The sequence below is a fragment of the Orcinus orca genome, chromosome 15, assembly GCF_937001465.1.
Source record: "Orcinus orca chromosome 15, mOrcOrc1.1, whole genome shotgun sequence".
Lineage (NCBI taxonomy): Eukaryota > Metazoa > Chordata > Mammalia > Artiodactyla > Delphinidae > Orcinus > Orcinus orca.
The window spans coordinates 83,207,619-83,235,610 of record NC_064573.1 but is presented as its reverse complement, the minus strand read 5'-3'; the positions used below and the strand labels follow the sequence as shown (position 1 = coordinate 83,235,610).

At 46.2% G+C, this 27,992-nt stretch overlaps 2 protein-coding genes across 6 annotated transcripts; one reads left to right on the top strand and one right to left on the bottom strand.

Annotated features, from left to right (window-relative positions):
* The first annotated feature begins 17 nt into the window (after positions 1 to 17).
* EIF2B1 (eukaryotic translation initiation factor 2B subunit alpha) lies at positions 18 to 10,822 on the top strand. The gene is made up of 9 exons (XM_012535557.3): positions 18 to 188; positions 1,063 to 1,164; positions 3,389 to 3,525; positions 3,635 to 3,751; positions 5,495 to 5,607; positions 6,158 to 6,226; positions 7,432 to 7,507; positions 8,705 to 8,830; positions 9,522 to 10,822. The coding sequence occupies exons 1-9, from the start codon at positions 176 to 178 to the stop codon at positions 9,684 to 9,686; spliced, it is 918 nt and encodes a 305-aa protein (XP_012391011.1). The 5' UTR covers positions 18 to 175; the 3' UTR covers positions 9,687 to 10,822.
* DDX55 (DEAD-box helicase 55) lies at positions 10,556 to 27,070 on the bottom strand. Of its 5 annotated transcripts, none has more exons than XM_004276662.4 (14): positions 26,911 to 27,069; positions 24,270 to 24,320; positions 24,090 to 24,176; positions 22,824 to 22,915; positions 22,682 to 22,744; positions 20,671 to 20,820; positions 19,217 to 19,406; positions 17,647 to 17,729; positions 15,626 to 15,757; positions 14,688 to 14,780; positions 13,510 to 13,624; positions 12,865 to 13,033; positions 11,563 to 11,855; positions 10,556 to 11,305 (listed from the first exon to the last, which is right to left on the bottom strand). In XM_004276662.4, the coding sequence occupies exons 1-14, from the start codon at positions 27,016 to 27,018 to the stop codon at positions 11,129 to 11,131; spliced, it is 1,803 nt and encodes a 600-aa protein (XP_004276710.1). In that variant the 5' UTR covers positions 27,019 to 27,069; the 3' UTR covers positions 10,556 to 11,128. The 5 variants fall into 5 exon arrangements, with proteins under 5 accessions (XP_004276710.1, XP_033296651.1, XP_033296652.1 ...); XM_033440760.2 differs by having other exon boundaries at positions 24,270 to 24,502; positions 26,911 to 27,050; XM_033440761.2 differs by lacking the exon at positions 26,911 to 27,069 and adding an exon at positions 26,617 to 26,862.
* Between the last annotated feature and the right edge of the window lie 922 nt (positions 27,071 to 27,992).

The following is a 27,992-nucleotide window of genomic DNA, read 5'->3' as shown; positions in this document are numbered from 1 at the left end:
TAGCCACAGCCCCGCCCCCAAGGCGCCGGAAGCGGAGTGCAGAGCCGTGCAGAGCCGTGCAGAGCCGTGCTGTACGCTGTCGGTCACTGTGATTCGGAGCCCGCGCGGTCGCTGGACCCATCCAAGTGGCGCGAGCGGCTCTGGGCCCCTCGGGCCCCGGGGTCCAGAGGGCACCATGGACGACAAGGGTAAATTGGGACGCGACGGGCCTGCTGGGCCTAAAGCGGAGCCGCGCAGGGATCCCTCCACCTCGCACGCCCAGACTGGGCTGCGGGAGAGGTCACTTTCCAAGCTCAGGCTGTTTGGCTGGATGTGGTTCCTCTAGTCACAACTAAAACCACTCGCTGCTCCTGTATCCAGGGAATGGGTCCTGGGGGTATCCCCGGACACCCCTTCTCCCCACGCTTTCCAGTGCCGTCCAAAAAAGTGAGATTTCGGACGCATGTGCAGGTCTTCGCAGTCTTGATTTCCTCATATGTGAAGTATAAGTAAGACTCCCTGCCCTGTTGGATCTGGTACTAGAATTAAAAGAAAGGCGTATTTGATTTGCTTGTCTAATGTGGTTATCAAGGTGTTTTATTAAGTGAAGAAGAAGGGCAAACTAATGTGTATACAGTACCTTTCATGTAAAAAAAAAAATAAGAGCAGGGTGGACCTCTGCATCACATACATGTACATATGTATGTAGGTGAATACGCTTGACTTGGCATAGACTGGGGGGTGCAGGAGAAATCGGTAAGGAGGTTGGCTCTGGGATTCTTTCCGGACTTGGGGTCTAGGATAAGGGGGAGAATGACCTTTCACTACCTTTTGATGGGGCTTAAATTTTATGCCATTGTACATGGCTAGCTTTTGCAAAATGAGAGAGAAAGAGTTTGCAAATAGTAGAGTGATGTCATATCTATTCCCATCAACATTTATGGTGCCCCTGAAGCCAAACACCCTGCAAAGAAAATATTTTTTAAATTAGTTTGCTTTTTAAAGTCAACAGTCATTGATAAGCTCTCTGGTCATCTATCCTGCTAAATGAATTTGATGAATCACTTTTTTCTCCCTTCCCAGAGTTAATTGAATACTTTAAGTCTCAGATGAAAGAAGATCCTGACATGGCCTCAGCAGTAGCTGCCATCCGGACTTTGCTGGAATACTTGAGGAGAGATAAAGGTAAAGACGGTCATCCTCCATCACTCCAGGTGTTAGGAAAGTCTGCTCATAACTGTTAGAAGTGTAGCAAGTGAGAGACGGATGTGTGCCTACATAAGGTAATGCAGCCCCAAGCTCAGCCCCTCCCTCTTTTTCTGTCCTTTTAATGTGAAGAGAGCCCTCAAGTTATCATTGAATGGGTCTCCTTTCAATGAAATATACTTTGAATCAAGAATGACCATATTGGCCTTTCTCACCTTCTGAGATGGCCCACGCTCTGTCTGTGGAGTGTGTTTCTCTCTAAATAAATGCACTTCTTATCTATCACTTTGTCTCTCACTGAATTCTTTCTGTGATGAGACATCAAGAACCTGAGCTTCATTAAGTCCTGAAACCAGGTGTGTGATCTCAGTTGGAAGATGGTACGTTTTGGCCGGGTTCGAGTCCCGGCATGTGGGTTCAAGTCCCAATCTGAGGTGCACCGTCTCACTTTGAGAGTAGCAGCTGAAATTGGGGGGATGCTGTGGTTCTTCTCACTACAATAGCAGGTGAGTGCAGGGAGCCAGCCAGATGGACTGAAGGGGTTAGACCAGCATAGATCCTGCATTTTCTCAAAACTGACCTGCCAGGGCTTCTTCCTGCCAGGGTCCCCGCTGAATAGTGGGGAGTGGAATCAAAATTGCAGAAGGTTGGGGTAATGAAAAATAAAGGAAAAGAAAGAAAGAGAAAGTCCAGAAAAGATTTGGGGAGGAGAACAGAACCAAGAAATCTCAGAAAGCAAGCTACTGTATTTTTTAACACTACATAAAACAATGGAAGAGGGAGCTCTGTGGGGTTAGAAAAGACAACTGAACAAAGTCTTTTTCTAAAAGTTCAGGAAGACTCATTTCACTTAAAAATGAAATGGTTGTGTCCAAACGCCATAAAAGTTACTGTAAGGAAGACAGAATGAGAATAACATCCCTGCAGACAATGAAATCACACCAAAACATAAATAAATAAATAAATAAATCCCCAAAAAAAGAACAACCAGAAAAAAAAACCATAACACGCTATTTTACAATGAGCTAAAATTTTTTTAAATGGTACAAGACATGAGACATAATATAAATCAGATTTAGAAAAACAGAAATGTAGTGATAGAATTCAAGAAAGAATTAGAAATAAAAGAAAAAAAACATTAAGAAAAAAAAGAATGACCATATTATACCAGGTTAACTTTGAAGCTTAAATTATAGCAATAGTTGAGCTTTACAAGGATTTATTGAGCTTCTGTCTTGTGGAAGTTTCTTTGCAGTTGCTGTAGAGAATGTTCCAGTATAAATTCTGGTTTTAATGTCATCATTGTGATTACTACTAATTCAGACATCCTAAATGTAAGCATCTGGGTATAAACAAAATAATAATAATAACAATAAAAATAATAAAGCGTTCTTTAATCTAAAGCGCTGGCCTAGAGATGCATGTCTCTAAGACAACCTCCAGCCTCTTCCCATTGCACTTACAATAGCATCCAAACACCTGGGACTTCCCTGTGGTCCAGTGGCTAAGACTCTGCACTCCCAATGCAGGGGGCACGGGTTGGATCCCTGGTCAGGGAACTAGATCCCACAAGCTGCAACTAAGAGTTCATATGCCGCAACTAAAGACCCAGGGCAGCCAAATAAATAAGTATTAAAAAAAAAAAATCCAAACACCTAAGCCTTACCTACCCCACCCCGCAGACCTCTTCTGTCACTGCTACTTAATTTCCTTCTATGCTGTCCCTCACTGAGCTGTGCTTCACTCTGGCCTCTCTTTGTTTCTCATACCAAGTTTATTCCCTTCTTGGGACCTTTGCGTTTATAGTCTGCATCTGAGACTTTTCCCACTGGACCTTTACTCGGCTGGATCCTTTCTCACTCAGGTCTCTGCTTAGGCCTGCACTCCAAGAGACCACCCCTGTTAACTCTGTCTATAGTAGCTCCACCTTTCTCATCATTCTGCTTTTCTCTGTCCTCATTTCAGTCTGTAATTAACTTGTTGATTTCTTTGTGTGCTTGTTTACTGTCTGCCTCTCCCACTAGAAAGGGAGTTCCGTCAGAGCTGGGACCCTGTCTGTCCCGTTCACTGATGTATCTCTAGCATCTAGAACAGCGCCTGGCATACAGCCTGCACCCAGTAAACACTGGTTGAATGAGTGAGTGAATCACAGACCCATCAAGGGTCAAAAATGAACGTCACATTCCTCATGTGATCATTCCAGGGGAGACACTCCAGGGCCTGAGAGCGAATCTCACCAGTGCCATAGAAACCCTGTGTGGCGTGGACTCTTCTGTGGCCGTGTCCTCGGGCGGGGAGCTCTTCCTGCGCTTCATCAGCCTTACCTCCCTGGAATACTCCGTAAGCCCCTGCCCTCCTCGGTTACCTCTCTGTTTCTCTGTTTGGCCACAAATATTCTCAGCTTTATCTGGATCCTCCCCTTCACCTCATTTTGCTCTTTTCTTCCCAGGATTACTCCAAATGTAAAAAGATCATGATTGAGCGGGGAGAGATTTTTCTCAGGAGAACATCACTGTCGAGAAATAAAATTGCAGATCTGTGCCATACTTTCATCAAAGATGGGGCGGTGAGTAGATCTTGATCATGTGTGGTGATTGGGAGCAAGGACTTTGGAGTTAGACTCCTGGGGTAAAATCCTGACTCTGCCACTTACTTGCTGTGTAACCTTGGACAAGTTACTTAACCTCTCTGTGCTGCAGTTTTCTCATCTGTTAAATAAGGGTAATAACAGCACCTACCTCATAGGGGTGTTGTGAGGATTAATGAGATGGTATGTGTAAGGACTCTGCACTATGCCCGGCACATAGTAAGCACTGTCTAAATGTAGATATTATTATCATAGGCGGTTGTCATTTTAAACAGGCAGAGAAAAACCCTGGGACAGCATGGATGATTCTTGATTTGATAAGGTGTCTTACTAAAAAAAGTATTTTTTATTACTGGATGTGTACTAAATTAATCTGAATTAAATTAACACAGCTCTTGTCATTGGTTCATACTGACGGTCTTCCTGCTGAATGTTAGCACTGGATTGAGATTTTTCATCTTCATTCCAAACGCTCTTACAGAGATACCACCAAGTGTTGATAAGCTGAGTGAGGAAAGACGGGAGCTGCACATCAAGTCAGTCTCCCAGCAAAGGGGTCGTAAAACTTTTATAACGTCTCCTCTCCCGGCAGCACGCCGCATTTTGCCATCTAAGCCTCCATCGACCATAAAAGTATTCACTTGCATATGGACTCTTGTCCACTGTTTGTTACCCCTTTCCCAATTTTTGAAGTCTTTTTTTTTTTTGGAGTATGTTATTAAATAAATGACGTAATAGATGCGAGTGGAACTTGTACACAAGCCAACTGCAAACAAAGCCATTTTGGGGCCAAGTGGAGGCAAGCCTGTGACTGCCTCTCACCGAGGCCTTCTCCTTCTGCAGACTCGCTGCAGGATTCGTTTGCTCTAGTGGAGTTGAATGTGTAATAACCACCCGCATCAGTGCTATTTTGGCTAAATTTCCAGCACAGCTGCTCAAATTTGAACATGCAGATGAACCACCTGGGGATCTTTCAAATGAAGATTCTGATTCAGTAGGACAAGGGTGTGGCCTGAGAACCTGCATTTCTAACAAGCTCTTGGGCGAGGCCCAGAAAGGAGCTAGGGAGCTACGTCCCTCCTCCTTGCTTACACTGTCCTCTGCACTCTGTTCCCCAGAGCAGAGATTACATCTAAGTATCTGCAAATTGTATCCAGTCCACAGATGGGTTGTGTTTACCCCAAATAGCGTTTATAAGTTTTTAAAAATTAGCCAACATTGAAATATTGGATTTTCAGCGCCTCTAGAAAAACCAGATGATCTGACCACAGTGGGCCCACATGACAACAGCTGGAGCTCAGCCTTTCCACTCTGCTGCTGGCCCCAACCGGCCCCCTGCATTCCTTTATGCTACCTGCCTGGTGCCTGTATGCCCAAGAGTGCGAACCATGTCTTAGAATTAGGGAAGCCAACCCAAAGGAACCTAACAGAGCCTTCAGATATAAAGGCTTTTGTATCTGAGTAACACCACATGGAGATGTCACTTCTGCGCTTGCTACGAGAAGAGGAGACCCATAATAGATTCCTCCGGCAGAAAACTTTTTCAGCTTGTATATGGGCTTAAACTCAGTGTACTATCAAGGATCTCCTTTCTGATTACAGCTGATTTGTGAGAAAGCATACGGAGAAGCTTTAGGGTACCAGGAACACGCATCAGAGGGTCATAGAGTATGGGTGATTGCCAGAAGCTTGCCCTTTTGACAGAGCTTTCTGTGCCCACAGAGAATATTAACTCACGCCTACTCCAGAGTGGTCCTGAGAGTCTTGGAAGCAGCCGTGGCGGCCAAGAAGCGTTTCAGTGTGTACATTACAGAGTCACAGCCTGATTTATCAGGGCAAGTATCCTTCCATTTGGTTATGAGCCCAGCAGTCCTTTTAAAGAGCAAACCGAGGATTAGAATCCATTGTAAGAGGAGCCAGAATAGGCCCCTGATTTGCCAATCAGTCAGCATTGCCTTTGACAGTGCCCATTCCTGCCCCTGGAAGAAAAATCACCGTGAATCTGAAGTAGGTCACAGTACAGGATCTAGGGGTTTTATTTAGTACTTAAGTCAGAGGAACAGCAATTGAAAGATTTTTATCAAGGAATAGATAATTCGCCACATATCTAGCCAGAACATAATAAAAGAAAAACCCTTTTTTCCTGAATTTACATATCTTTTTGTATCCCCAAGAGCGCAGTTCTCCTAAAACACGTACTTCCTTCTAAAGGACCCAAATTCTTGTTTCCTTAGTCCAGAGTCTCAGGATGTGCCCCTTAATCCATTACTTGAACTGAGTTTCCAGCTAAAGTGATTTATCATTGTCCAAATTAAGTGACTCACCATACACCACTATGGGACTTTCCTGGACTTTTTTCTAATGCTCTCAAACTGTCACTTTCAGTAAGAAAATGGCCAAAGCCCTCTGCCACCTCAGTGTCCCTGTCACTGTCGTACTGGATGCTGCTGTTGGGTAAGTGCCTGGCTTCCCCCGCCACAATTACTCTTCCTCGCCCACTCCCAGGGGTGGCTTGGAACAGCACTTCCAGTTGGAAGGTTTGAGTCTCGTTCATAAAACTGGACTGGGCGGCGTCCCGCCTCTTAACTGATAGCTGGGCTAAACCAGCAAGCTCATTATAAGGCCTTGATAGTGTACAGACAGGGCTGTAGGATGTCAGGGAGAGGGGGAGTCATTGACGTGGCAGTATCATAGTGCATTTTAAGAGCAAGGTGCAGAGGTCAGGTCAGCACATGTGACCAGTGCTCCCTCTTCATCTGAAGACACGGGCTGCCCTCAGTGGCACTCTGGGATTCTTCGTCTCACCTGTGCAACTTCACTCCTAAAGTCCAGGTGACATGCTCCATGGATTGGCAGCGTGCCTCCCAAGAGAAAACAGGAGTAATAATCCCTTGGGAAGAAAACACATAAGGAGATGATTAAGGAAATTAGGAATGTGTTTAAGAGTAAACATTTTAAAGAATTCTACTAATTGCTCATTTTATTTTCTTTTAAGATCTATTTATTATTTATTTATTTTTGGCTGCGTCGGGTCTCAGTTGCGACACGCAGGCTTCTCTCTAGTTGAGGCGCACGAGCTCAGTAGTTGTGGCTCGCGGGCTTAGTTGCCCCGCGACATGTGGGATCCTAGTTCCCTGACCAGGGATCAAACCCACGTCCCCCACATTGTAAGGTGGATTCTTTACCACTGGACCACCAGGGAAGTCCCTAATTGCTCATTTCAAAAGGTAGATTGGCCTTCAGCCTACCTGCAAGATTCTTGAATTACATAACATTTTTTCCAACTTCAGATCACATCAGGTCTTTAAATTTTGTTTGTATTAATGTAGAAAGGAAAACAGAATGTGCCACACGTAGTAAGGATAAATGCCGGGTCATGAAATCCTTGCTTCAGCTACACACATATGCATGTACATTACTGGGTGGCAGGGTGAGTTACACGTCTTACTGTGGTGTCATGACCAAAACAGGTCTTGGTGCCCCTGTAGCAGAACCGGTAACAGTGCCAGGGGTTGTCTCATGAGTTCAGTGCTCTTTGGAAGAAAGTTATGAGAGGAACTTACCTTGGTGAAAATGGAGTATTAGTCTTTGCAGGCGATGTTGCTACTAAGAAGAGCAAAGAAGAGGGAGCATTAAAAAATTGTTTTTCATTTCCTTAGCTACATCATGGAGAAAGTGGATCTTGTCATTGTTGGTGCTGAAGGAGTTGTTGAAAACGGAGGAATCATTAACAAGGTAGGAGCATCAGTTCTCCGCAGGCCCTTGCTCAGGGCGTGGAGCTGACCTCAGACATCCAGCTAGCACTGTATTGTTAACGATTCGTTCCTCTAACCCTGCTTAGCTTCAAGACTCCACCACTGCAGCCAATGGCTTCCCAGTTCCCATGAGCCATTGCAGCGGTCAAATTTTGTTCAGATTTCTTCCTGCTTTGGAGACTGATTTATGTAAATTAGGAGAAAGTAATTTATATTTTTTCAAAACATGCTTTAACTGGAATTTAGCTTTTGGTTGGTTTTTCTTTTTAATGGAGCATATTTGACATCAGTATAATGTTTAAAATTTATCTGTTGCTTAACATGGAAAGATTTCATGATAGTTTGTTGTATGTGATAATATATAACATAAAAATTTGCCATTTTAATCATTTTTAAGTGTACAATTCAGTGGGATTACACTCACATTGTTGTGCAGCCATCACCATTGTCTGTCTTCAAAACTTTTCCGTCACCCCAAACTGTCACCATCAAGCAAAACTCCCCATTTTTCTCTCCCCATCCCCTAATCTTTCTCCCTCCATGATTTTTGCCTATTCTAGGTACCTTATATAAGTGGAATCATACAATATCTGTCCTTTTGAGTTTGGCTTATTTCACTTAGCATGATGTTTTCAAAGCTCATCTATATTGTAGCGTGTGTCAGTGCTTCATTCCTCCTTATGGCTGCATAATGTACCACATCACATTTGTTTATCCATTCATCTGTTGATGGATACTTGAGTTGCTTCTATCCTTTGACTATTGTAACTAATGCTGCTGTGAACGGGTGTACGATTACCTATTTGAGTTCCTGTTTTCAATTCTTTGAGGTATATACCTAAGAGTGGAATTGCTGGGTCATATGGTATTTCTGTGTTTAGCTTTTTGACATCCTTGCCAACACTTGTTTTTTTAACTATAGCCACCCTAGATGTGAAGCAGTATCCCATTGTGGTTTTGACTTGTGTTTCTCTCATGACTAAGAATCTTGAGTATCTTTTCATGTGTCTGTTGACCATTTGTATATCTTTGGAGAAACGTGTTTTCTTTTTTAAAGGTCTTCTGTAATTCCAAAGCCAGAAGTACATATATTACGTTCACCCATATACTTTCTGTTGCTTCCACTTCAGATATGCCATAAGATCTCACCCTTCTCCGCTTTTCTCTGACTTCCCAGATTGGAACCAACCAGATGGCCGTGTGTGCCAAAGCACGGAACAAGCCTTTTTATGTTGTTGCAGAAAGTTTCAAGTTTGTACGGCTCTTCCCACTAAACCAGCAAGATGTCCCAGATAAGTTTAAGGCAAGAGTTTTACATATTTGAAGGGGTATTTGAGTCTAAACTGAAACCTTTGAAGAAAAACGCAGTGCTAAGAATGTTCCATTAAGTTATTCACTTCCCACTATTTTTTCCAATACTCAGGATACAAAGGTAAGTTGGTGGCTGTTGAACAGCCTAATTTGTCCCCAGAATTTAAGTCTTTGTCTCTCATTCAATTAAGCACTAGATACAGGCCAAGGAGGCAGGGGAAACTGGTAATAGTCGAAGTTTCGGCTCAGCTGTCTGGGCTCACTTGCCATCTCCACCACTTACTAACCATGTGACCTTGGGCGAGTCCTTTCATTGTAAGCTCTGTGAACTTCAGTTATCTGTACAAGGGTTACGACAATTCTGAGATAATCCATGGGAAGAACTTAGCACAGTGCCTAGCACTTAGTAAGCACTCTGTAAATGCTCTAAATGGTTGTCTTGAGAGGTCTGGAGGAGTTAATCCAGCACACCAGTGAGGGGACACGTGGCTTAAGTTTTTCTTTAATGATCTGCTCACCCAAGCCACACTCATCCCCCTCGCCAGTGTGCTGCACAGCTGGCCTCCCCCCGTTTCCAGAGAGCACTTTGAGGCAGGAGCACACTAATTGCTCAGGCCAAGGCCTCTCCAGTTCAGAGCCTTGAACACGTGGGGCAGACTAACGTATGCTTCCTGTCTCCTCAGTACAAGGCAGATACTCTGAAGTCCACGCAGACTGGACAGGATCTCAAAGAGGAGCACCCGTGGGTCGACTACACCTCCCCTTCCTTAATCACACTGCTGTTTACAGACCTGGGGGTGCTGACGCCCTCAGCAGTCAGCGACGAACTCATCAAGCTCTATCTGTAACAGCCGGGCCCTTTCCTGCTGGCGAACAGCTGATGCTGGGAGCAGCCTCTTGGCCCCTCAATGAGCCAGGCCAAAACTGAATTGTTTTTTATGAAATTTTACCGACTAAGGACTTAAAATCATACGTCTTGGAGAATTTTTTATTCATTTCAGTCCCATCTAAAATATGTTCATGGTTCCCCTAGAACCCAACCTAAATTGTGCTTATGGTTTCCAGACACTTTCATTCATTTCCAGTTTCCAGAAATACAAGTTAGATTATTGGCTACTTGACTGATGAAAGAAGATGTGCCGCGTCCCCCTCCCTTCATCTTCCCCACACTCCAGACTTATCTGCCAGAAGCATCAATGAAAGCCATGCAGGCCTAAGAGAGCAGGGGTCCTAACTGCGGCCAGGCGCCCCTCCAGCAACCAACAGCCGCCCAGGATGCAGGCTACACGGTGCCTGCACGGTGTGAGAAAGGCAGGAAACACTTGCTGAATCTGCATCAGGCTTCCAGCAGCGAACATGAGCTGAGGGCTGTCATCTCCAAAAAAAGGATCAAGCCAAACAGAGTGGAAACTAACATGAGAACCCAAGACAGAAACAGCGTCTTTGGCAGGAGTATCCTACATGCCTCACCACTTACGAAGATGCCTTCCAGAATATTTGCAAACTTTAATTCTGTATCTGGGAAAGATGTGAATTTAAACATGTTTTGGTCCTGAACAGCTTTTTTAAAATTGTTCTTGGGAACAATTCAGCATCTTTTCAAATTGTATGAAAGATTTTGATACGGCGTTGCATCGGTACTGCAAGCTGACCCCAGGCCCAAATGTATTGTCCATCTTGGTAAAGACACTATGCAGCCACCTTCACACACTTAAGGCACAGTTAGAATGAAATACAGTTTATTCAACAGAAGGCATAATAATTTTCTTTTCCAGAATGACTTGCTTCCTCTGTTTTTCAGATACTCACCAATAAAACAGTACTAGGGGCTGTGCAGGTGTTCTGCACAGTACATCAAAGAGAGAACTGAAGTCCAGGGAGAAGGACATCCAGGGAGATCAGGTGCCTGAAAACACTGAGGAATTTTAAAAGGCCTAAAATCAAGTCTACATCAGTATCTCTGTGTTAAAAACTAAGTATAAAATAGCCACCGAACAATGAGCTCTTTGAGTAACCCATCAAAATAAATACTGACATCTGTTATTTACACTCAGTTAATTTATATTTTCTTCTGTTAGACTCCAAAGGCTGGTATGTTTTTCATAAAATATTCATGAGCGTGAAACCCCTCACATCGCTGTCTGCAACAGCAGCTTTGGGAGAGGTGGTTCTTCCCGGACATCTGCTGAAGTTCTGCTGTTCAGTACATGGCGAGCGCAAGCTATCTGCGAGCGCAGCGCAGCTCGTGGCATTCCCGTTGCTCTCGTGCACTTCGCCTGAGCGGCAGGAATCAGCAGTCATCTTCCAAATCTGAGATCCCCAAATCTGCTGTCTTGACTGATCCTGTGCCACTTGTCAACAGCCCCTTCTCGAGTTCTTCTTCAGTAATTTTGCCTTTTTTAAACTTTTTCAAGAGCCTTGTGTCATTAAGAAGTTCTTCCATGTCCTCATCTTCGATATCAGAACCCTGAGTACAAAAGAGATCAACAAGCTACTGAATTTCTCAGCAACAGTGTTCTAAGTGAAACCAGCAATTTTTAATCAGTAACTAGCTTAGATCAGCTTCCACAAACACAGCGCATTCCCCACCCAAGCCACCAAGGGAGTATAGAAATCTGAGAGTCCTATGCAATTCCTATTAGAAGATAACTATATACTACACTTCAGTGAAACTTGTTCAGAATTCTAAGTTGAGTATTTAAATAATAAAAATGCAAACTTTACCTCTTCCCTTTTCCTTTTTTCATTCCGTTTTTTCTTCTTCTCCTTTTTGGCCTTCTGCTTTGACCAAGCTTTATTTTTTATGAATTTTCTTCTCCCTTCATTTTCTGTTTTCTCTTTTCTTTGTTGCTCCAATAGCTTCTGCCTCTGCTTTTCTCTGATTTTATCTTTAAATGGAATGGTGTCTGTACTGACGTCCACAGGCACGAAATCTGGAAACTGCTTTCCTCTCAGCTCTGGCATCTTGGGCATCCTCAGCAGGCCAAAACCTCGAGCAAGACTTGCAAAATCGAGATCTGATTAAACCAAAACACTGCAGTTAGCACACCCAAAATAGGATTATAGGCATCAACCCACAGAACATTCATAGCAATATAATTTTGTCTACCTAAATGACCTAATGGGCTCATTTTAATTAGAATTAAAATAATTACATTTTTACTAAAAAGGAATACTCAGCAGCCAGTGTATTCTGTCTACTCAAACCCAAGGAAGACTGTCTTTTATTTTATTTTTATTTATTTTTTTGGCTGCGCTGCACAGCACATGGGATCTTAGTTCCCCGATCAGGGATCGAACCCATGCTCCCTGCAGTGGAAGCTCGGAGTCCTAACCACCAGATCACCAGGGAATTCCCAAGAAGACTTTCTTTTAAATGTTTAGAATACATTAAACCTGGCATAGGCCTGACTTTTTTTTGTTTAACATCTTTATTGGAGTATAATTGCTTTACAATGGAGTGTTAGTTTCTGCTTTACAACAAAATGAATGTTATATATATATATACCTATGTTCCCATATCTCTTCCCTCTTGCGTCTCCCTCCCTCCCACCCTCCCTATCCCACCCCTCCAGGTGGTCACAAAGCACTGAGCTGATCTCCCTGTGCTATGCGGCTGCTTCCCACTAGCTATCTACCTTACATTTGGTAGTGTATATATGTCCATGCCACTCTCTCGCTTTGTCACAGCTTACCCTTCCCCCTCCCCATATCCTCGAGTCCATTCTCTAGTAGGTCTGTGTCTTTATTCCCATCTTACCCCTAGGTTCTTCATGACATTTTTTTTCTTAAATTCCATATATATGTGTTAGCATACGGTATTTGTGTCTCTCTTTCTGACTTCACTCTGTATGACAGACTCTAGGTCTATCCACCTCATTACAAACAGCTCAATTTCGTTTCTTTTTATGGCTGAGTAATAAGGCCTGACGTTTTTATAAACAAAGCAGTTTCATACTTGTAATACTTCTAAAACCACCAGATGTTTCAGATGGAGATACAATTATGTGAAGAAGTCCAACTTACCCTTTAATCTGAAGATGAGGTTACACTCATGCTTTGCATAAGCCTGGACGAACGACACAAAAGCTTTCATGCCCTTTTCAAACACAGCTCTGTCGGCCAGGGCCATGGACTTGAGCTTTGGAAGGAGGTCTACTGTGTTCTTCTGGACTTTCATCTCCTGCAGGGGGCACTGCACAGGGACCACAGCGTCACTTCTGGCTGGAATCACCTCATCCCCAACCAAGGCTACCCCATAAGAGCCAGTGCCAATAAAACCAAAGGCAGAACAATCCATTTTAATCTTAAAGCAGAGGCCTGGAAGCCCAAATCCAAGCAAAGTATTTTACTTGGTCCAGAAAGTATTTAAAAAATTTTAAAGCAAAGTTTAAAATGAGATTTTACCTAACAATCCTGATTTCTGCTTGGAAAGTATGGTAACATAGGTCTATGTTCCCAACTAGTGATACTTAGCTGGGGCCGAGCAGTGGCCATACCCCAGAGCCTCTCCACAGCCATAAAGCCAGCCAGGTTCCCGCACGGACATCACCAGCCTGGCCCCTGTGTGCTGCAACCCCTAATCTAAGTTCTGGACCCCACTTGCTGGAAAAGAACTTTTTCAACTACCCCAGCACTGGACATTCCATAGGAAAAAGGAAGACAGCTTACTTTCTGGTTAATTGCAAGGAAACTGACGTACGACTCTTCCATGGGAAGGAGAAACACAAGCGCGCTGCCGCCGTGGCCGATGCGGGCTGTGCGGCCACAGCGATGCACGAAGGCACTGTGAACAACAAGGAGCGGGAACGTGGTCACCACGTGACGGTGGCCAAGCAGAGCGCAGGCCTGCAGCCGCACGGCTGATGCACCTAAAATGACCCGAGGAGCTCCATCCCAACCCGCCGCTTATTAGTGCTATAGAAGAGCTGGCGATTAAAGTACACGTGCAAACCAGAGAGGGTTCTGTTAGACATTTACTATGAACTAGAAAACTTTTAAATTTATGCCTATCTGACGGTATAGGTAGGAGGAAGCAGTCTCAGTAGAAAAACTGAAAAACAATGAAAAGCATAAAAAAGAAAATAAAAGTGACCTATGAGGACCCCCCCCCCCAGGAAGTAACAACTATTGCTTAGGAGTTTGTATTTACAGGTGCTTTCCTATGTTTGGAGGCATTTATCAGGAATATATGCTTGCTTTCAGATAATAACTGACATCTTCATATATGATGTATATATTGTTCTCCTTTAAACACTCTATCATGTGCATTTCTGCAAGAACTTTAAGGGACTTCCTTGATGGCCCAATGGTTAATACTCTGCACTTCCAATGCAGGGGGCATGGGTTCCATCCCTGGTCAAGGAAGTAAGATCCCACATGCTGTGTGGCGCAGCCAAAATATTTAAAAATAAGTAAATTAAAAAGATCTATTAAAAAGTATTTGAGGGGGCTTCCCTGGTGGCTCAGTGGTTGAGAGTCCGCCTGCCGATGCAGGGGACCCGGGTTCGTGCCCCGGTCCGGGAAGATCCCACATGCCGCGGAGTGGCTGGTCCCGTGAGCCATGGCCGCTGAGCCTGCGCGTCCGGAGCCTGTGCTCCGCAACGGGAGAGGCCACAGCAGTGAGAGGCCCGTGTACCACACACACAAAAAAAAAAGTATTTGAAAATGACTGAAATTTCAGTGATAATATAGTATCACTATTGACCTATCAATGATAACTCACCAGTTCCCCTATTTTTGTTATTTCGTAATGTTTTGACAACCATCATTATGTTTTCTTCCTCAGGATTCCTATTTCATTAGCCTAGATTCCTAGACAGAGTGGGTAACATTCTCTCATGCTGTACCTGGCATTGCTGGGAGGGTCGTACTGCAAAACCCAGTTTACTTCAGGAATATCTATTCCTCGGGCCATCACATCAGTGCACACTAAAATCCCACTAGAAAATGAGAAAACACCACACTGAGTAAGGAGGCCACTATTTCCCTCACCATCAAGCAGTCCTTACTGAGGGATGACAGTAATAACATAGGTTGCAGAATCTCTCACAGAAGCAGATATATAGGAATAACATTTTGATTTTTCTTCCTCCTAAGAACCTCTAGGACTTTACAAGTTGTCAGTGAAATCTGTAAAGAGGTGGGGAGGAAACACTGAAAAGATTTTTTAAATTAGCATACTTCCATTGAGGGAAAAAAAAAAAAAAACCCACAGTATTTGGTCTAATCCTTTGCAGCCGTTTAAAAAAAACAAATGAAATTTTCCCTCCCAGACTGTCATGTATCCATCAATTCTATCACTTTGCCTAAAAGATTGCTTTTAACATAGCCAGAAGGCTCAATGATTAAGAAACACAGAGAAGTATTATTTCTATGCACAAACAGAATCAAGTTATGATCACTAGAGCCACAAGTTCCCTACAGCCTAGCCACCAGCTGACAATCTACAGCCTTTAACGGGTTGCTCCTGTCTGTTCCGTCATTCAACAAACAGCTACCAAAGCCCCACTGGGGGAGCGAACACAACACACAGGTTCCCGTTCTTACGGAGCTTACAACCTAGCAGGGAAGTTGACAGATAAGTAAGGAAGTCAGTGTAGCAAAGTGTAATGAGGTCAGGACAGAGGGCAGGGGCTCTGGATATTTATACAGAGAAGATGTGATAACCAGGCTGAGGAGGAAGAGAGTTCCAGGCAGGGAAACACATGTGAGGGTTTCGAGGCAGAGCGACCTGCAAAAGAGCAGAGTGGCTGGAGATCCGCCATCTCCAAGGAAGCCAACCCACCTTTGCAATTTGCGGAACTCCGTGAAGATCTTATTGCGCTTATATTTCATCTTTCCGTGAATGCACATTACCTTCACGCCCTTCACCAGGGCCTCCAGAGCCTTTCCATAGTATTCCACGCAGGCGCAAGTGCTGCGAGAGGGGACAGAGGGCTTAGAGTCGTAGGCCGCCTTGGTCCTCCTGCGATGGGGGGAGGGAGGCCGCAAGCACTAGATGCAGTGGGGACCACCCAGTCGTCCCAGGAGACTGCAGAGGAGAATGGCTGTGCTTATCATCCACAACTAAGCTCTCGGCCAGGGGAAGGCCAATCTTTTGACAAAACCCCTTCAGCAGGAGTTAAAACCCAAACAACGTGTTCCTCCTGTCTAAAGCTGTTCTAGCAAGGGGATCTCCCTGGCTCCCGGAGGAACTAATTAAACAGAAGGAGTCCTTCACAACAAGAACGATGATGTCTTAAATATAGCTTTACTCCTGCTTTTCTTTCAGGGAACTGCTTCTTCCCCATTCAGTGCAGTTCCCAAGGGCTCAGCAGAAGTCAGACCTATCAGGTCCTCTATCCTGGATATTGGACTTGGAGTCGAGGACAAAAGGGGACTGGAGCAGGGTCATCCCAATGAGGCTGTGCCCTAAAGAGATGGCCATCTGGGTCCCCCAGATCCTGTCTTCCCTAGAGGCGGTGCACCCAACTTTCTCTTTGAGTCTGTGAGCTCCCTACACAGCCCCCTTCTAATAAAGTTCACCTTTTTTATTTGAGGGATTCCAAAGGGATGTCACATCCTTTTGTAGATGAGGGACCTGAAGCTTCCAGAGAGGCAGTACAAGTGAGTGGCAGAGGAGAACCAGAAGGAAGGTGTGATTCCGTCTCCCATGTTCTCCCACTACACCAGGCTGCAGGATTCCAATTCGGGCTAACTCCTGTCTAAATCTCCTGTCTTAAACACCTGTGCTAACTGACTGCTGCCAGATTCCCCAGTTTCCACCAAGAGTCACATCAGTACATAATAAAGCAGTTTTGCACACTAGGGTCACAACCCACAGATCCTGAAAGCAATCTGGTGGGTTCTAAAATCAATTTAGTGAGTCTGGACCAACCAGCATTTTTAAAAAATTAGAGTAGAACAGAACAGAAAGCATCAGAATGCATCCCACCTAGTCAAATGCAGTTTTATGAAATCTTTGTTTCAGTTTCGTGTGTTTGTGTGTGTGTGTGTGTGTGTGTGGTGTGGTGTGTGTGTGTACCAGGTTGTATTTCTAACTATGGGACAGTACAGCTAATGCATTTTATTGGTGACATGATGGATGGAAAAGAAACATAAAATTATTTTGGTATTGCCAAAAAGACAACACCACAGGTATATCTGGAGGAGGAAAAAAACAGCCCAAAGGATGCACACAACTGTTCCTATCTTGCGCTCTGACAACAGGACACACCCCAGTGTGGCAGACACTAGGCTGGTGGATCAAACACCCTCCCAACCACTTCCTCCTTCACCTCCCTCTACTACAGAGGCTGGGACAGCTACCCACTTGTTTTTTTCCCATCTCCTAAAGTGAGGGGCTGCTGGGTGACCCACCTTTGGCCCATACAACGAAAGCAGAAGTCAGCTTGGGAGGGGGCTGTCTGAGAAAGTCTTTTGCTTTTCTGATTAAAAGGGTTGGATATAGCAAGCACTGCCCTTCCCCCTCTCCCTGCCTTTCCTCTTTTATCTGCTTTCAATGCAAACGTGGCAGCAGGTGTCACAGTGGTCATCTTAAAACTAGGAGGTGACCTACAGGAAGGAAAGGCCAAGACAGTTAAAGAAACACTGGTCTTGACGTTGCCGAGACAGAAACCAATGTCAGGAACTGCCTACCTCTGGACTTCTTTTTACAGGAGAAAAATAAACCCCTCCAGCTTGAGCTGCAGAAGTCATTTGCAGCCAAACACATCCCTAACAGACAAACAACCTGAAGGGAATTCCAAACCTGAAGGCTACACACATGTGCACGTTCTGGGTGCGGCTGAACCCCAGAAGTATTACCTGAAGAAGACCAGGTGTTTTTCCTGCTTATGATTTCGAAGAAAATGTACCAGCTGATTAAATTTCTCATCTGCCTTACATACCTACAAAATAAAAAGGAAAACCAATAAAATAAAAACAAATTTGCTGACAATAATAACCCCATAGCTATTTTCAGTTTCGGCCTTAAATTTTAAGGAATCTAATTTCCTCCATGAAAAGGGACAGACTTTCGTCAGAATGTTACTCAGTCTACCGAGATGAGAATAAACATCAGCCTGGGCTGCTGACACACGTAAGTCACAAAGTCATGTAACTGAGGACAGGGAGTCACCCAGTGCAGTAAGTACCTCCCAAACCCCAACATGCAGACAGCGCCATGCCGGCCATAACACCACCCCCGGGGAGGTCTTTAAAATGCAGATCCTTGGACACAGAATACAGATTACGATTCATAGCTGTGGAATTGGACCCAAGGGTCCGTATTACTTAAGAGTGCCCAGGGGCTTCCCTGGTGGCGCAGTGGTTGAGAGTCCGCCTGCTGATGCAGGGGACACGGGTTCGTGCCCCGGTTCAGGAAGATCCCACATGCCGTGAAGCGGCTGGGCCCGTGAGCCATGGCCGCTGGGGCTGTGCGTCCGGAGCCTGTGCTCCGCAACGGGAGAGGCCACAACAGTGAGAGGCCCGCATACCGCAAAAAAAAAAAAAAAAAAAAAAAAAAAAAATGTGCCACAGGGTGTCATTTTTATAGATTTAGTTTCTTAGAAAACTGAAAGCCAGTCTCTAGAGCATTTATTTTTGGCTTGCTTATTTTTTTTTTTTGGCCGTGCCGCACAGCATGCAGAATGTTAGTTCCCCAACCAGGGATCAAAGCCGTGCCCCCGCAGTGGAAGCACAGAGTCTTAACCACTGGACAGCCAGGGAAGTCCCATTTGCTTGTTTATTTGTTTTAATTGCTAAGAGTTAACATATATCAGTGGGAACACCGTATACCATATTGATAAAACTTGGAAAATCTAATAAGTTGTTAAAACAATTATTATAGCTGATCATTTAGAAGGAAAAACAGGACTTCCCTGGTAGTCCAATGGTTAGGACTCCGTGCTTCCACTGCAGGGGGCGGGTTCGATCCCTGGTCGGGGGACTAAGATCCCGCGTGCTGTGCGGCACGGCCCCCCAAAAAACATAACTAAGCTTACTGAAAGCAGTTCAAGTCAAAAAAAATTAGTAACTTTTTTCAGTAAATTGCTTTGGCTTTTAATACTTGTTTTAGTTTTTCCAGCTTTACTGAGGTATAATTGGCAAATAAAAATTGTACATATTTAAGCATATTTACACGTTAAAAATCTATACATGTATACATTGAAGGTGTACGAAGTGATGACATGCGCGTACACTGTGAAATGATTATCGTAATCAAGTGAATTAACACACCCATCACTTCACATAGCTCCCTTTTGTATTTGAAGAACTACTCTGTTAGCAAATTTCAAGTACACGACACTGTTAACCCCAATTCCCACGCTGTACCTTAGACCCCTACATCTTCCTCGATGGCCTGCAGGAGTCAGTGAGACCACCCAGCGCTCACCATGTAGTAGTTCTCCAGGCGGGAGGGGGTCTTCTGCGTGCTGCTGGCCGCCGCGCCCTTCTCCTTCACCGAGATGCGCACAGGGTTCCGGAGGCCTGCTCTCACCAGGTTCTCCACTTCTTGTGTCTGAGTGGCCGAGAAGAGGCCCGTTCTCCTTTGCTTCGGCAAAAACTCCAAGATGGTGTTTATGCTAAAAAGAGAGGACTCATCTTAACCCCTCACTTATCAGCATAATCAAAAAATGGTGTTTTATGATACTAAACAGGTTATTTTAAAAGACTGAAAACCATCACAATATTTACAGTAGCTACTACTGGGAGGTGAGATTATGGGCGATCTTCATTTCTTCTTTATACTCTCATTTTCCCAAGGTTTCTTCAATGTAAGCATATAATTTTACTTTTACAATGGGGGGCAATTAAAGAGTGAAATTAAGACAAAACTTTTTGAGACTAAAAACCATGAAACTGTACACTTTACATGGGTGAACTGTGTGACATATGAATTATATCCCAATAAAGCTACTTACTTTTTTAAAACTCACAGAAACTTTTAAAGAAGCCATGAAGGAAAACACATCTTAAGAACATCAAAGACATAAGAAATGGAATTTAAATTGTGTGGTAGAATCTGAAGGATTAATCAACCTAATGATTTGAAATTCACATGTGGGGACTTCCCTGGTGGCGCAGTGGTTAAGAATCCGCGTGCCAATGCAGGGGATACGGGTTCAAGCCCTGGTCTGGGAAGATCCCACATGCCGTGGGGCAACTAAGCCCATGCGCCACAACTACTGAGCCTGCACTCTAGAGCCCGTGAGCCACAACTACTGAGCCTGCGTGCCACAACTACTGAAGCCCATGTGCCTAGAGCCCATGCTCCTCAACAAGAGAAGCCACCGAAATGAGAAGCCCGCGCACCGCAACAGAGTAGCCCCCGCTCGCCGCAACTAGAGAAAGCCCGCACGCAGCACCAAAGACCGAAGGCAACAATCAATCAATCAATAAACAGAATCTGTCTGCCAGTGCAGGGGACACGGGTTCAAGCCCTGGTCCGGGAAGATCCCACGTGCCGTGGAACAACTAAGCCCGTGCGCCACAACTACTGAGCCTGCACTCTAGAGCCCGGGAGCCACAACTACTGAGCCTGCGTGCCACAGTTACTGAAGTCCACGCACCTAGAGCCCGTGCTCCGCAATGAGAGAAGCCTCCGCAATGAGAAGCCCGTGTACCCTATGAACAGTAGCCCCCGCTCACCACAACTAGAGAAAGCCAGCACGCAGCAACGAAGACCCAACGCACCCAAAAAATAAAATAAACAAATAAATAAATTTATTTAAAAAAAGAAATTCACATGTGGCTAATAGAGACAGTCATGGAGTAATAAAGGAATTCCATCTTGAGCTCCCTTTCATCCTGTGTCACCCGGAGCCCACGAAGTCCAAACTCCAGTACCTCGCCTCGAACCCCATATCCAGAAGCCTGTCCGCTTCATCCAACACCAGGACCTCCAGGGACCTCACGCAGCTGGCCAGATCCAGGCCCTCTGCCTTCCTTCGGAACATGTCCTCCAGGCGGCCTGGGGTTGCCACAATGATGTTCCCACTATGAAAACAAAGTTAACATTTACCGCACTCGCTGGATCTCGGGGACCTCTGTGATTCCAAACACCAAGTTTTGTATTCCCCCCAGCAAAAGTCATCTAAAATGCCAGCGAAGAGAAGGGAGACCACCACAGTGGGAAGAGAAGGCTGCGCCGTGAGGGGACAGGTCTGGGTTCCAGGCTGAGATCAAGGGCAGGGCTCAGCAAACTGGCTCTTAGGTCACATCTGGACTCTGCTGTTTTTGCGACATTTTATTGGCACGTAATTACACATCCTCCTTCATTCATGGGTTGCCTCTGGCGGCTTTCACACGATAACAGCAGAGGTGAGCTGTTATGACACAGACTGTGTGATCGACAAAGCTACAATAATTACCATCTACTCCTTTACAGAAAGGGTTTGCTGACCCCCTGACTTTACTCAACCACTTTAGGTCCCAGGTCACTCATCTATAAAATGAGAATGTGAACAGAACTAGAGATAATTTTATGTAAAGATCACAAACGCAGACTGAAAGCCAAACGTGGCCCCCACAGACTGGGTGGCCTGCAGGAAAGTTTTGTTGTTTTTTTTAAATGTGAATTACATGCCAACAGTTAAAACAACCTGGAGATAACACACAGAAATCTGGAATTCCATATTCTTTTTAAAACATTCAAAACCTGGAGAACTGAGCCCAGAGTTCTGTGGGCAGCGATCAGTGGGAGGTGAGTACTCAGGCGTGAACTAGCCAGTCCCTCCCACTCCCCGCCCACCCCCTTCACACGTTTATATTATCCTCTGAGCCCTGTAGCAACTCGAGTCTGTGACCCCTGCTGCAAAGTATCTCCCATTGTAGCTGGACACAGCAAGTGCTCAAGAAAAATAGTTTTCTTTATTGAGATTCACTGACAAACTGGGTACAAATTCTATTGCTGCTCATTACAAACCTTATTCATCATGGGACAATAAAATGCCAAGGAGTGATGGCCATCGCGTATTCAAACTCGCATTCCGAATGTTTATTAAACACCAGCCATGTGCTCGCGCCTCACTAGGCTCTGAAGGTAAAATGCTGCCGGACAGACACCACCCCGACTTTCCCGAGCCTCCTGGAGACACGGAAGAGCCTGGCACGTGCAGTACCTGGGAGAACGCCAGCCCACTGTGGCAGCAGGGTGGGCTGTGAAGCGGGCAGCAGTGGAGAGTGGTGGCTCACAGGCCCTAGGCAGACACTAGGATCTACCCCAAGCGCCAGGAGGAGCCACTGAAGAGCTTTCAGTGAGTGACATGACCTGACTGGCATTCTGGTTGCTACGCGGAGAGTGGACTATTGGGGGCAATAGTAGACACACACAGGAGAGAGAGAGACAGAGAAGCCACTGCAGGAGTCCAGGGGGGAAATGAGCAGGAGAGGTGGTGATGGGAAGGTTGACGGTTAGAGACGCGCTCTGGAGAGAAAACGCAGAGGACGTGGTGCCAGCTGGCTGTGAGGGGGAGTGGAGGGGCCGGGACGAGCTGAGGCCGGGCCCCTCACTTCAGGAGAAGCAACAGAGGCAGATGAACAGGAAGCTCCAGACGAGGTGCAAGCCTGGGGATGAAAATTCCAAGCTCCTGTTGTAGACGCGTTTGCAACAGCTGTGAGATGCCTGAGGAGATGCCAAGCAGACAGGTGGATCATCTGTGTGTCTGGGGCTCGGGGCGAGGTCAGGGACCACCACGGGAGGGACGAGATCATGAGCCCGTGAGCAAAATGGGAGGTTGGCCTGAAGAAAGAACTTTTTGTGGGGAGGGGGCTTCTGAAGCGGGGGGTTTCTGGTTAAGCCTAGATCATGTGTCGATTCCTCTTGGGTTCAATGCCAAGAGCGAGCAAGGCAACTTACCCGTGTTCCTTAAACCTCGCAACATCCTCTCCAGGATTCCTGCCTCCAATCCAGAGAATCTGGCTAAAACAAGAAAAGTGTCTTTGAGCAGGCCAGGCAAAATCACAGCCCATGGCTGACGGGGACCCTACCTCCCATTTACCTGAACTGTGGGAAGGGCTTCGTGAAATGCGACAGGACCTCATCTATCTGAACAGCCAGCTCTCGCGTGGGTGTGATGATTATGGCGCCAACCTGCCCACGCGGGGGAAGGCACGTGATTAGCAGAGCCCAGGGCTTGCAGAGCTGAACTCACACGAGACTGCACCCTCCACCTAATGGACGAAGGTTCCCAGAGAAACAGCACTTCCTGGGCTTTTTCAGCAGTGCCCGGTCATGCCCGGTCACAGTACACATCGAGAGTTGACCCTTGAATGATGTGGGGGTTGGGGATGTGAACCTTCTGCGTAGTCGAAAATCCACAAATTATTTATAGCTGGCTCTCCATACAACCGGTTTGGTTCCTCCATGTCCCAATTCCGCATCTAGGGATTAAACCAACCTCGGCTGGTGTAGACCTATAGTTATTCACTACTGAAAGAAACCCGCATTTAAGTGGACCTGCACCGTTCAAACCCATGCTGTTCAAAGGTCAACTGTAGTTTGAATTATAGTCAGTCCTCGTTCTGTTCTACAAAGCGGCCACGTACGCTGTTAGTGAACACTGGACCATTGCCCCTGGGGAAACGGGGTTAGGTTCCTGCAAGCCTCTGGCCACATTTGTGTCGACCTATCAAGACATAAGCTTCTTTTACACATATTTCTGTTTATAGATACCTTATTTCGTAAGTCAACTATACTTCAATTAAATTATTAAATAAGGCACCTCATCTAATATATACTGTTGATTCATTAACATTGAACTCATAGCCAACAGCACTATCAAAAGAAGCTTATGCAACATGTATTTTCTCCGTAAGGCAAATCACAGCCTCTCTGCACTCAGGAACGTTCAATAGCGCTTCGGCACTATGTTTGGGGGTCATTTTAAACAGTGAAATCACCAAAAAAAAAAAAAATCACAGCAGTAAGTTGACCGGGAAAAGGACACGTGCTTACAGCCTGAGAGCTGGAACGAGAAGGCAGTATCGCCCTGATGAGACTCGGCTGGGAAAGTGCCATAAGGCGACTCCCATTTGTCGCTGCCCCATATAGGTGCAGGCATGAGCACGACAGCACACTGAGTGCTGCTCTGGGGAGCTACAAACAAACGTTAGGCAGTAGGCACGTTCATAAACACAGAGCCTGCAGGTAATGAGGACAGACTGTACTTTTTCCTTCTATATTTTTTCAAGCTTTTGACCAGCTTCTTCCTCAACTGTGAACTCTCCGATGACTAAGTGAAAATAAACCGTTTAGCTATCCTCACCTGACTCTTTTTTAACTTCTCTTCCCTTCTCAGGAGAACCTCCAGGATGGGGATGATGAAAGCGAGTGTTTTGCCACTACCTGTGACCTGCAAAGGGCAGAAAGTTTCCGTTTGCTTTTCCTCACAGTTCATTTTGGAAGGAAAACAGGAAGACAAGCTGCATTTACACAAGGTACTCACCGCTTCTGCAGCAACATCTTTGTTTTTCATGAACAGAGGGATGGTTGCAGACTGAAGAGAGAGATGGCAGAGCACTGGTTAGGGGATGCCGTGACTCCACCGATGAGGACCAAAGCCCAAGGAACACAAGGCTGGCCTTGGTCACACTGGACCCCACCACAAATTGGACTCCGATTACAGTCACCCACAGGGGCCCCAGTGGGGTCAGCTCACAGGTAATACAGCAGCGGTGTCTACACAGATGGCATGGAGGGGAAGTGAGCCAAGCTGGGATTTGGGGGTCCTGAGTTCTAGCCCTGCCTTGCCTACTCTTCCTCTCTGGACCAAGAAGGGTTTGAAGACACTGTGTTCCTTCCAGCTCTAGTATCACAAAACAACGATTTAAATAGGCCCTCTAATTATAAACACCGCAGAAAACCCACAGGGTTACAAGAGGCCTGGCCCTTTGGTTGCAGCAACAAGCAGCTGAACCTGAAGCAGACTCAGGTCTTCGCTTCAAGGTTGCCCCCTCCAGGACCACACTCCACTCCTGGTCCCCAGAGCCTGAGCTCACCCATTGCAGCACGTGTAGCACTTTTCTAACTGCTTCAACACAAGTAAGCCTCAGCCTGGGTGATTTCTGTGCCCGCAGGGAACATTTGGCAATGTCTGAAGACATTTGGGGTTGTCAAACAGGGTGGGGGGAGCTTCCCTGGTGACACAGTGGTTAAGAATCCGCCTGCCAATGCAGGGGACATGGGTTCGAGCCCTGCTCCAGGAAGATCCCACATGCCGCAGAGCAACTAAGCCCGTGCGCCACAACTACTGAGCTTGCACTCTAGAGCGCGCATGACACAACTACTGAAGCCCACGTGCCACAACTACAGAAGCCCATGCGCCTAGAACCCGTGCTCTGCAACAAGAGAAGCCACCGCAATGAGAAGCCCACGCACCGCAACGAAGAGTAGCCCCCGCTCGCCGCAACTAGAGAAAGCCCACGCACAGCAAAGACTCAACACAGCCGAAAATAAAATAAGTTTATTTTAAAAAAAAAAAGAATGAGATCTTTCATTTGTTTTTCACACTAAGTCCTCAAAATCCACTGTACATTTTACACTTAGAGCACATCTCAACATGGACTCACCATGTTTCAAGTGTTCAACAGCCACACGTGAGTGACTACCACAGTGGACAGCACCTAGACCATCGACTCCAATGGCAGACACTGGGTCTTGTCTACAGTCCCGAGGCATGGCACAGAGCACTGCCTGCTTCCTCCACACCTTTCCTGAGGAGCCTATGGACATCTCAACTTAACATTTCAAAACAGAACCCTCTTGATTTTCCCTCTGAAGCCTGTTATCCTTCCCAGCCTTCCTCATCTCAATAAATGATACCACCATCCACCCAGCTGCTAAGTCCAAAACCTCAGGGTCCCTGTAGATTCTTTCTTCATGAACCCCACATCTGGCCCCTCAGGAGCCCTAAAGCTATCCCAACACTGACTTTTCAATATCCACTGCGTTCTCTCTACTCCACGCCACCATCACCTCTAACTTGACAGTGGCCTCCTAATGGACCTCCTCACTTCTCCTCTTATTCCTCTAAAGTCTATTCTCTACGCCGCAGTCACATCCCTTCCCTTTCTGCACAGTTTCCCATGGAAGACAGCTTCCCGCTGCATTTAGAATAAAATACAAGCTCCTACAAGGAAGATCCTGCAAGATCCGGCACCCGGTTTGCTCACCTCTTACACTACTCATGCTGCTCCAGCCACAGAGGCCTTCTTTCTGTTCCTCCAAGCTCATTTCCAGCCCCAGGGCATTTGCATGGGCATTTCTCTTTGCTGGAATATCATGCCCCCAATCACCCCACAGCCAGGTCCTTCTCATTCAGGTAGCAGCTTAATGACACCTCCTCCGAGAGGCCTCCTGAATCTTATCTCCTATCCTGTACCTTCTTGTCACTGTCTCCTCCACAACACTTATCACCAGCTGAAATTACCTTATTCCTTTACCCCTTTCTCTCGGGCATTAGAAAACAAGGCCCATGAGTGGGGACCAACACTGCAAAATCCCTGGAGCCTAGAAAAAATTACCCAATACGTAGTCTGTCCTCAAGAAATTTATTGAATAAATGAATAAACTGGACCAGGACACTTCACTTAGCCCAAGTAATAATAACAATGACAGCAGGTAACATTTACTGAGCGCCCATGATGTGCCCCAAACTGTCTTAGGTAATCTCCACAACAACCCTCTGGTAATACTATTTTCGTCATTTCACAGAGAAAGGAAATGAAACACAGAGAGGTTAAGCCATTTGCCCAAGGTCTCACAGCTAGAGGGGGTAGGGGGAGAATACGAACCAGGCACTTGGGTCCCAGCACCTAAGGGCGGGGTGGGGGGCGGTGAAGACCCTGGCACAGGTGAGCCGCCGCCTGCCGCCTCTGCCTGGCGATCATTAACCAGCTTGGCATCACCCGAGTCGGCGCAGCAGAAAGACGTGGCAAAAGTCCCAGCCGGAGGAGTAAAAACTCCAGGATGCGAGTCCTAACACCTACCGGCCGCATCCAATTAAGCGGCTGCCGGGCCCGCCCTGAACCTCCCCTTCCCCAGCTGCCCCCTGCGCACCGAGGGCCCACCTCCCCGGCCCCGGCTACCTGCACCGGCGTCATGTACGGGAAACCCAGCTCCCGCAGGACACCCAGCACCCGCGGGTGCAGCGGCACCGGGAGCGACTCCCAGGAGCCCTCCGTCACGTGCTCCATGGCTAGCTCCGCCACCGCAGCTACCAGTACTACGCCTCCCTGGCACACTTCCGCTTCCGCTCGCCAACAGGCCCCGCCCGGAACCGTGCTCCAGTCGCAAAGTTCCGGACGGCGGGGGAAGGCGCCCTCGCCGCAGGAGAGTGGAAAGCCGACAGCTGGCGGGTGAAAGCCGGCCGCGGGGGCCCGGCCATGGTGCCATTCGTCCAGAGCAGCCACCTGGGCTCGGAGCGCCTTTCCACATCGAGCAGGCATTTGGGCGGGAGGGATTTTGCCCCGGCTCTCACACTTTCCCTGCCAGTCGGAAGCAGGTGGCTGCACAACACCGCGTCCTGGCCAAAGGACAGTAGGTCTGGAGGGAGTTGACAGAAATGTACCCCAGCCCGGGAGCCCCAAATATGCAAAACAGGGTCATGGTGGGGATCCACTGCCTACTACACAATAAATGTTGGTTTACTTCCGAGGAAGTGAGGTCAGAGACCTAAACAGGAACACTGCAGCTTATTCCTGTGTTCACCACTGGATTGACTCGTGCACGTGTACATTCATTCAGCAAGCTTTTACTGACCAGCTATTATGAGCTGGGCCCATACCTTTAGCTTGGCTTGCTCCCTTACATCCATCAGGACTTTTCAAATATCATTTCAGTGATGCCTTCCTAATCCACTTACCCTGCTTTATTTTTCCGCCATATCATTTATCATTAACATGCCATATAATTTCTAAAAGGTAAATCCTAGGATAATGGGAATTTTTCTGTTCTATTTATCTCAGTGCCTACAACTGGTTACACACAGCAGTCATCCAAATATTTTAGGAATGAATAAATGGGTACAGTACTTATGCAAACTCCAGTCATCTCAAACTAGAAAGTGAAAGAGTAAAGCCTAAGGCAACATTTTCACTTTAATGCCATCATCACATCCTCAAAACGCCTTTGACAACTGTTTTATAAAATAGGACTTCCAAACAGGTCT